Here is a 9,901-nt window from a genome sequence, read left to right on the forward strand (position 1 = left end):
CTGTGGACAGGATGTAGCTCTCAACTACTTCTCCAGCATAGTGCCTACCATGCCTGCTGCCAAGCTGGGCACCATGATGACAGTGGACTAAACTTCTGAACCCGAAAACAAGCCCACAATTGAATGTTTTCTTTTTTTTTAAAAGATTTATTTATTTATTTATCTATTATGTATACAATATTCTGCCTCGATGTATGCCCGCACGCCAGAGGAGGGTGCCAGATCTCAGTACAGATGGTTGTGAACCACCATGTGGTTGCTGGGAATTGAACTCAGGACCTCTGGAAGAATAGCCAGTGCTCTTAACCTCTGAGCCATCTCTCCAGCCCTTAAATGTTTTCTTTTATGAGTTGCCTTGATCATGGTGTCTCTTCGCAGCAATAGAAAAATGATTACCATAGCCCCAGATAAACTCTTTCTTCTATAAGCTGCCTTGGTCATGGTATTCTACCACAGCAATAGAAAAGTAATGAAGACATCCACATTTTAAATAAAAATACATTTATCAATTTAAATTTTAAGTTTAGTTCATTTGAGAGGCTGAGGCAAGAGGACTTTCGAAACGACAGAGTAAAACCCTGCCTCAAAAAACAAAGTAAGGCTGGGCATGGTGGCACATGCATTTAATCCCAGCACTCGGGAGTCAAAGTCTGACCATCTCTGAGTTGGAGGCCAGGACAGCCAAGACTACACAGAGAAGCCCCGTCTTTACAAAACAAAACAAAGGTAAATAAAATTTAGTAATTATTTTGTGGAATTACTTTCCGGTAAAATTTATAAAAATAAAATCCCCAAACCCTATATCAGAACCGCCATAAGGAACAAACTAAGTCTACAAACTAGCTCTTAAGAAGAGTGACCCTCTTATTGCTCTTTGCAGATCAGAAAAGCAAGTATCCCACGGAGGTGTCTCTGCGAGGAACCAAATGATGCCTGACCCCTGATCTAATTCCTACTGAGCTATAGCACAAACATGAGCAGAGCAGTTTGCGCAAGGCAAGTGAAACCTGCAGTACTGGCAGCGTGTCGCCTGGAGGCGCTCAGGTTAGAGAAGGAAGAGCGGCCAAGGTAGTTACAGACCTGCGCTCCGCAAAGTCCGCTCACGGCCACTAGAGGGAGTACGCGCTCCCCTGGGGGGCGGAGCTTGCGGGAAGCACGCATGCGCCCGGAGGCAGTCGGGTGGCACCAGCCCGGGAGAAGGGCAAGACGGTGGCCGAGAGGGTTCCGGGAGGCGGACGGTGGCCGAGAAGGTCCGGCATGGAGCACCTGGAGCGCTGCGCGTGGTTTCTCCGCGGGACGCTGGTGAGGGCGGCGGTGCGACGCTACCTGCCCTGGGCGCTGGTGGCCGCCATGCTGGCGGGCTCTGCCCTCAAGGAGCTGTCCCCGCTGCCCGAGTGCTACCTCAGCAACAAGCGCAACGTCCTCAACGTGTGAGTGCACCAGGTTCCGGGCGCTGCCTGGGTGGGCGAGCTGTCGGGAGGGATACCTGCCTTGACAGCCGCGTCCGCGCGCTTGTGGCGACGCGGGGACCCTGGGAAAGCGAGTGACACTCGCGCCTTACGTTTAAGGATTCCGATAGGAGGACCGAGTTGACGGGCGGGCCGGTGACAGGCTGGGTTGGAGGTGGCAGTGTGTCTGAGGTGCTCTGAAGCTACTGCTCACTGTCCCCTCCCTCCCAATTAGGCTCTGGCCCCTGTCCTGTTTGGGGATATGTCACCTCCCTTCTGCCGGCTTGTCAGGCACCTCTCTCCTAACCCCTGTGACAGAAATCCCCACCGTTGTCTTAAAGACCACCTCTAGATCCACCCGCCACCCTGCAAAGTTTTTCCCTCCCGGCCGTGTCTTGGTAGAAGAGTGAAGCCTCCCGCGCCGGTGACCTTTCTCCTGGATCTCCTTGGACTTTTCGCAGTCGTTTAAAGTGCATGGCAGTTGCCCAGGAAAGCAACCCCGGCGGACTTCTTTGGGACATCTCTCTAACTCCTCCCACTTCTTTCCTAGTCTTTTAAAACACCCATATCGAACGTTTCTTGAACAAAACCCCGTTGCAGCAAGTACAGGGAGTCTGGAAGCTGAAATTGCGCCTTTGCTGTGAACTTAAGACCAGAGTTTCCAGCAAGCTGAGAGTCTGCCTAACTCTTCTTACCTGCTTAAAACTCTGTTTTCTTTTTTTCTTTTTCTTTTTTTTTTTTTTTTTTGGCAGCTGGGTCGGGTTTCTGGCAGCCCTTAGCTTTGGCAAGGTTTTCCTTATCAATGCTGGTGCCGGTTTTAGTGTCAGTCTCCTTGGTGGTGTCTGAGAAACCACTGGAACCTAGGGACGAGGCATTCTGTCCTTGGCCCCCCTTCATGTGGCCGGGCTAAGAATAGAGAGTGATGGTGATAGCTGCCTGAGATCTCTTCATGGGTTTTCTGCAGCACACTCCCAGCTCAGCCATCTTTCATGAGCACCGGGCAGGCAGACCTGGCAGCTCTTGTCTTATCTGGCCTGATGAACCAGGAGCCCAGCAGGCTGGCATGCTAGTCTGTTGCTTAAGGGTAGCCATGGATTCTAATGTTTTGTTTCAAGACATGGTGCTGATTGATGGGAGGGAACTGACAGACTCACTGAATCTGAACCTGGGAGAGGTTTTGAGAACTGCTTGGTGCTCTCCGCTTCACCAGCTGAGGCCTGATGATACACGAATAGAGTCAGAGTCAGGATTGGAACTCTGGTCCTGTGGCTTGAAGGAAAGCTCTCTCTCTCTCTCTCTCTCTCTCTCTCTCTCTCTCTCTCTCTCTCTCTCAGACTTGCTAGCCTTATTACCACTAGTGTGGTAGAAAAGGGCTTTGGGGCTGGGCAAAGGGTAGCTCAGTCTGTGTTTGCTGGCGCGTGGCGCTGACAAAGTATTCGGTTTTCTGAGCCCCCAGAATCTGTCTGTAAAATGGGACAAATGAGGGCCGGGGGTACACCTTGGTGGAGAGAGTGCTGCCCTCGCATGTACCCCAGGTTTGACCCCCAGCACCATGTAAAACTGGGTGTGGTTGCATATACCTGCAAGGGTGCTACAAGGGTGGTGGAAGCAGGAGGATCCGTCCATGTTCAAGACCATCCTCAGCTATACAGGCAGTGTGATGCCAGCCTGGGCTATACTTAAAGACAAATGACCCCTTCCTCCTCAGCTGATTGTGAATTTTTCTGTGTAAGTGAATTGTGTAAACATATCTGACTTTTGATAGAAGCTCAGGTCTTGCTTTCCTGAGCAGGTAGCACAACTGGAAAATTGCAGGCCCTAGATTTGAACCCCAGTCCACTACTTACGAACTCCTCTCTGTCATGACACATCTGTGTGGCTCAGTTATGGATGAACTAATTTCACTACTTAGGAAATAAAGCTTGGGTAAGCATGTTATAGGAATTCAAACACAGTAGCTATTTGGGTGGACAATTTTGATTGATTTCATGTCACTGCCTTTGGGAGCTTAGATACCCAAAGCATGATGACGCCATTTCTTGTCTGCCATGTCCCCTCTTCACCTGCTCTTTCCTCTTCTGTCAGGTATTTTGTTAAAGTGGCCTGGGCCTGGACAGTCTGTCTCCTCCTGCCTTTCATTGCCCTCACCAACTACCACCTGACGGGCAAGGCCGGCCTGGTCCTGCGGCGGTTGAGCACGCTGCTCGTGGGCACGGCCATCTGGTATGTCTGCACAGCCCTCTTCTCCAACATCGAACACTACACGGGCAGCTGCTACCAGTCCCCAGCCCTGGAGGGCATCAGACAGGAGCACCGGAGCAAGCAGCAGTGCCACCGGGAAGGGGGCTTCTGGCACGGCTTTGACATCTCAGGGCACTCCTTCCTGCTGACCTTCTGTGCGCTCATGATCGTGGAGGAGATGGCCGTTTTGGACGAGGTGAAGACGGATCGCAGCCACCGCCTCCACACTGCCATCACCACCCTGGTTGTCGCCCTGGGCTTTCTGACCTTCATCTGGGTATGGATGTTTTTGTGCACAGCTGTTTATTTCCACGACCTGATCCAGAAGGTGTTTGGCACCTTCTTTGGTTTGCTGGGCTGGTACGGGACATACGGGTACTGGTACCTGAAATCCTTCTCTCCCGGGCTTCCTCCCCAGAGCTCTAGTTTGACTTTGAAGCGAGAAACGTACAAGAAGTAAAAGAGAAACAAGTGGGGACAGGAGGACAATGGCTGATAGATTTTTCCACCTACTTTGTCCGGTGACTGGCTGAACTATTGGTCCCACTTCAGAGACCATGCTTACTAGGCACTTTTGTGGTGGGGTGGAGTCTGAGAAATGTTCGGGCCTCAGACTCTGCTGGTGATGCCATCCATGCTGGCCGCACCACCATTCCTGCCCGATACTTCTCATCTCTGGCAAGACGTGACCTTGATCTGTTTCCTGAGGGAGAGCTAAGGCTCAGCGGAGGGACGGCAGACAGCCTCATGCTGTGGGTCAGGGGGAACCAGAGCTGCAGGACCTCCCTCTGCTGTGGTCTCCCTGGCTCTGGTCCTTTTAACAGTGTTTCCCCACAGCCGATCCTAAGATGAGCATTTATCTCTGACAGGTTCTTTATTAAACACCCCGATGCCTAAAGCACACTCTCCGGCTATCGTAATCCACCTCCTCTTTGGAGTACTGACATTTGTACCTGGCTATGACCAGTTCCCAGCGGGGGCCACAGCCCTGCGGTGTCTGGATGATTTTTCTGTAGTGAACATTGCTAAGATCTTCCCGTCTGCGCTGTCTATTGTTATACATTGGGTTTTGGAGCGGAAACCGAGAGCCGCATTTCCCCCTCTTCCCCCCTGCGTGAGGGCTTATGGTTTAATCGTCACTGTGGCATTTGTTCTTTGATGACAAAACTTCAGTACTGCACTTCGGCATGTGAAAATTGTTTTGAGGGTTTTTTGTTGTTGTTTTGTTTTTTAGAACACTAACTTTTTATAAACAAAACTCTTGGCATATTGTATTAAATCCCACCTGATAGGGTTGTTCCCTCTGTTAAGAATAAAACTGGAACCAGGGGGCATGGTGCTGCACGCCTTTAATCCCAGCACTAGGGAGGCAGAGGCAGGCGGATCTCTGTGAGTTTGAGGCCAGCCGGGTTGGTCTATATAGTGAGCTCCAGACCAGCCAGGGCTGTAGAGTTCTAGATCCTGTCTCAAAAATAAAATAATAAAAATAAAAAAATAAGACAAATAACAAGAGTCAAACTGGAAAGCAGACATTTCATTATTTAATGGATTTTGAGCTGAGAGAGTTAATTCTGTGAAGTCCTTGTTGGTACTGAGGCCTTCCTGCCCACCTACTGTTGGTCGAGATGGAATAAGGTTCAGGGTCATAGGATCATAGGACAAGTACCACAGGCAAGGAATTTTTACCTTTGGAGAAGATTATGATAATTCAGAAGTGAAATAAAAGGTCTCCCTCTGATGCAAGAAACCAGCCACCCATATTACATACCGCCACCACGCAAAGTTATCCATATTACATAGTGGCATGACTTTGGCCCCGCCTCCTTTTCCTTGTCCCATCAACAGAACCACCCTAAAAGGAGGACATTCAATAGGAGTGACATTCTCTCTGCAGCACTTCCTGGTTTTCAGCCATATCATCATATGGCCTTCACTGAAACTGCTAGGGTTAGAAGTCTCATCATGCATGTCCCACACGCATTGGCAAGCTTCCAGTCTCCGATAAGAGGACCCCTGTCCTCTCTTAGGTGATCTCTTAAGCCTGTCACACTGAGTCCTGGCCTTTTGGATGATCACCCTTGTAGCTGCTTTGACGCCTCATACCCAGCAGAGCTGGGTAACGGCACTGCCTGATAAGCTTTGGCCTGCCTGTCCTGACTCGAGCTTGGGCTGTTAGGTGCTTACCTAAGTTAAGAGTAATTTCTTTCTTACTTTTAATTTAGTTTTTTAAAATTTAATTTAATTTTGTTTTGTTTTGTTTGTTTTTTTGAGTCAGGGTCTCATTATGTAGCCCCAACTTTCCTGAAACTCACTACGTGGACCAGGCTGTTCTTCGACTCACAGAGATCTGCCTGCCTCTGCCTCCTTAGTGCTGAGATTAAAAATACACTAATATTAAAGCCACCATACCTGGCTACTAAGTAATTTTTTTAAATATAAGGATATATTTGTAATATGTATTTCGTAACCTGTTGAGCTACAGATCAATTTGACCAATGATGATTTATGATGTAAGATGGTGTTACCGAAGGGGAAGGAAGGTGGGCAGTGAGGTGTCAGCGAGGGGCTGTGGTGAGTTGGTAAGGACTGAAAACGTGTTTCACCTTCTGGGAGTTTCCACCCATCCCCCGGGTGAGAATGGGCCTGGGGAAGATGGTAGAGCTGGTCCGGGCAAAGTCCCTCAGGCGTCATGTGACAACAGAAGGGAACAGCCATAGTGCACCCAGAAGTTCATTGTCACGTCAAGGCCCCAGACAGTTTTCTCACAGGGTCTGACCAGGTTTAACCTTAGACTGACTATGTGTGGGAACTCTTAGGTGCACAGCGCTCTCTACATATTAATGGATTATATTACATGTGCATATTCGTGGTATTCCTCCCTTTCCTCTCTCAATGCCAGGGCTGGGAACCCAGGGTTTTGTGCATGCTGGGCAAGCCCTCTACTCCTGAGCTACACCCCGAGTTCCTTGGAACCCTTGCCTTCCCTCCTGTGCAAGGAAGCTGGCATGGGTGAGTGTCTGGACCGGGGCAGCCGTGAGATGTAGGTTTGAGTCTCGGCATCACTCCCAACCCACCTGACCAGCGTGCGAGCCCTGTTACCCTTGCCCGTAAAGTGGAGGCGATTCTTTCAGCAGGAAAGGAGGTGACCTGTAAGATGCTGAGGATGAGGGCTAATCAGGCCTCCAAGCCTTTTTCTTGACAGCGTTGAGAATGGTCTGACTCCTCTAGAGAAAGCGGAGAAGCTAACATCTTTTAGGGAACACTCAGAGTTTGGGTGTCCTATTGAAAATCTCATATCGTCTTTCAAAGTGTCTGTTGTCCCAAGGTATTGAACATGAGACTTTGGGGCATCTGACCAGAGTCATGCCATGCTGTGTTTGCTTCCCCGGATGGAGGTTTGCTCACTTGCTTCCATTTGCATCTGTCATTGTCTGGGTACCAGATTGTGTTTAGGAATGGCTCATGCCACTGTTATGTACACACAGAGCCCATGTGTAAACAAGCAAATTAAAGTACACCAGAGATGATGGAATCCCACACTATTGAGTTTGGTGTGTTTCTTTCTGTATTTGTTTTTAATTGACTTTTTTGACTTTAACATTTTTATTTATTTATTTATTTATATATTTTTATTTTTTGGTTTTCAAGACAACTTGGCTGTCCTGGAACTTGCTCTGTAGATTAGGCTGGCCTCAAACTCTCAGAGATTCACCTGCCTCTGCCTCCCAAGTGCTGGGATTAAAGATGTGCACCATCACCGCCTGACTTAACTTTTAAATTAAATTTATTTGTGTGTGTTGTATGCATGTTTGTGTGCACTCGCTATGGCAACCATGTGAAGATCAGAGGACAACTTGCATGAGTTAATTCCTTCCTACCATGTATGACTTGCAGATCAAACGCAGGTGCCTTTCCCCAGGAGTCACCTTGTTGATTCTATTTTTTAGGACTTTATTTATTATTATTGTGTGTATGATGCATGTGTTTGTGCACATGAGCCATAATCTACACATGGAGGTCAGAGGACAACTTTGTGGAGTTGGTTCTCTCCTCCCACTTGGACCTTGGGTGTCAGACCTACTCCTTTAGCTGTGGCAGCAGGTGCTTTTACCCGTGAGCCACTTCACTGGCGCAGACTCAGGCCACCTCCTGATCCTTTCTTGAACTGTGCTCACAGGAGTCATTTCATGGCTGGAGTGTCTCTGAGAGACACTTAGGTCAAAAGACTGATATCCTTACACCTGCCTTACTCTTCTCTGTCATTGGATCCTGAGGTCTGGGCCAGCCAGGCCTGAGAGCTGGCCCCTTGGCAGAAGCAGAAAGGTAGGCCTCAGCCGGGCGGTGGTGGTGCATGCCTTTAATCCCAGCACTCGGGAGGCAGAGGCAGGCAGATCTCTGTGAGTTCGAGGCCAGCCTGGTCTACAAGAGCTAGTTCCAGGACAGGAACCAAAAGCTACGGAGAAACCCTGTCTCGAAAAATCAAAAAAAAAAAAAAAAGAAAGAAAGAAAGGTCGGCCTCGCTGACAGAATGCTATAGAGCAGTGACTGTGTACTGGGGCAAGGTCACTTTGCAGCCCTGGGACCCTCCATACACAAAATAGCATTTTGTGCCTTTCTGCCCACTCGCTGGCAGCCTGGCCTACTTGGCACCTCTGCGTGGTGTGTGCTGAAAGCCTTCGGATCCGAGATTAGAATCTTCTCACACTGTTTGGTCCTGCAGCAGCCAACTCCGGAGTTTTGAGTCAGAGCCATCCCCTTCCTAGCTAAAGTGGTGTGCTGGGGTTACAAAGCCAAGTGTGGTACACGGCTGCATTTCAGGAAGGAGAGCCCCTGCCACCATCAAGTGTCCTGAGTGTAGGTGCAAGGTCAGGACCTGGGAACGTTGAACTGAGACCCTGCTGCCCTGGGGATCCAGAAGCACGTTCATAGAAGGTGTCGTTCCTTTTGGTCTGAAAGGATAAGGAATTCAAACTCTCCTGCAGGAAAGGAAAACCGAGACAGGAACGGCACACGCAAGGTCATGTAGCTAATTCCATGACTTCTGCCCATCCGGAGAGCCTAACTTTCCTCATCTCAAAAGCCCTGGAGACTGAGGACAGACTTGGGCAGCTGGTGGAACCTGTAGGCGTGCCTTTCTCTGGGCTCTGTTAGAGTGCCTGGCTCGGGCAGGTTCCACCACTGCTTTTTCTGCTGTGATCTTGAACTAGTAACAGCCTCTCTGGGCCTCTTTCCCTCATCCAGTGAGCAATGGGTAGACTAGAGTTCCTCGGCAACCCTGGGATCCGCCCCACTCTCCATTTCTCTGTTTTGCTTGGTAAAAAGTCCCTCCCGAACTCATTAGGACTTATTTTAGGAAACAATATGAGAAGGAACGCCCACTTGGCTTGAGTGGCAGCTGGCTTGCCAGTGAGTGACAGGCAGCAAACTTTGGGCTGCAGCTGCTCACTGCCCACTGCCTTTGTCTCTGTGTGGACCTCCAGATGAATTCTGACGGGAGCACCTGGGCCCCGATGGGCTCTCTTCCCAGCTTCGGCACCTCTGGGGAGTGACCGGGGAGTTTTACTGTTGAGCAGCACCTCCTGTACAAACGATGACCGGGTAGTAGTCACGCTTCGTGCTCACAGGCCTAACCGTCTCCAGGTAGGGGCTGTGCCCTGAAATGCTTGCAGGGAGACTCCCTGACAGCTGCCTGCAAAAATGTCAAGGACCCAGATGCCAGTTAGTCATGTAGTGATTGTAGTTCCTTACTAATAACTGAACACAGCCGTGGTGAGGAATGCATGACGTAGGTAGTGTCAGCTGTGAAGGCAGAAGATCTGGGCTGTGTGCCCTCGGTCAGGTCTGCCTCTGAGCCTGTTTCTGGGGTTCACTCAAGAGGCACAGACTACAAGGAGAAGAGCCCCGGTGTACTGAGATCCCCCAGTCTCAGGGGACACAGCATTAAGACAGGGGCCTGGACTGGACTTCTGTTGACTGGGCAGACAAGGGAATGAGTGACCCCAATAGTGCATGGACCATTCGGAGCAGAGTGTTCCTCAGTGTGACACAAATAACCAAGGAGAGGCCGGGCAGTGGTGGCGCACGCCTTTAATCCCAGCACTCGGAAGGCAGAGGCAGGCGGATCTCTGGGAGTTCGAGACCAGCCTGGTCTACAAGAGCTAGTTCCAGGACAGGCTCCAAAGCTACAGAGAAACCCTGTCTCAAAAAACCAA

General features: G+C 49.9%; 1 protein-coding gene across 1 annotated transcript; it reads left to right on the forward strand.

The window, feature by feature from the left end:
• Nucleotides 1-1,164: 1,164 nt before the first annotated feature.
• On the forward strand, nt 1,165-7,222 carry Fitm2 (fat storage inducing transmembrane protein 2). Its single transcript, XM_005362963.3, has 2 exons — nt 1,165-1,430; nt 3,534-7,222. Exons 1-2 carry the CDS (start codon nt 1,258-1,260, stop codon nt 4,147-4,149), a joined length of 789 nt encoding a protein of 262 aa, XP_005363020.1. The 5' UTR covers nt 1,165-1,257; the 3' UTR covers nt 4,150-7,222.
• Nucleotides 7,223-9,901: the final 2,679 nt, after the last annotated feature.

This window comes from Microtus ochrogaster, linkage group LG8, assembly GCF_000317375.1.
Source record: "Microtus ochrogaster isolate Prairie Vole_2 linkage group LG8, MicOch1.0, whole genome shotgun sequence".
NCBI classification, from domain to species: domain Eukaryota; kingdom Metazoa; phylum Chordata; class Mammalia; order Rodentia; family Cricetidae; genus Microtus; species Microtus ochrogaster.

What these genes read in the sequence shown, in the direction of transcription:
- Fitm2 (XM_005362963.3), top strand. Translation starts at nt 1,258, where the DNA reads ATGGAGCACCTGGAGCGCTGCGCGTGGTTTCTCCGCGGGACGCTGGTG. An exon ending in AAGCGCAACGTCCTCAACGT is followed by an intron (nt 1,431 to 3,533) that starts GTGAGTGCACCA and finishes CTCTTCTGTCAG; the next exon opens with GTATTTTGTTAAAGTGGCCT.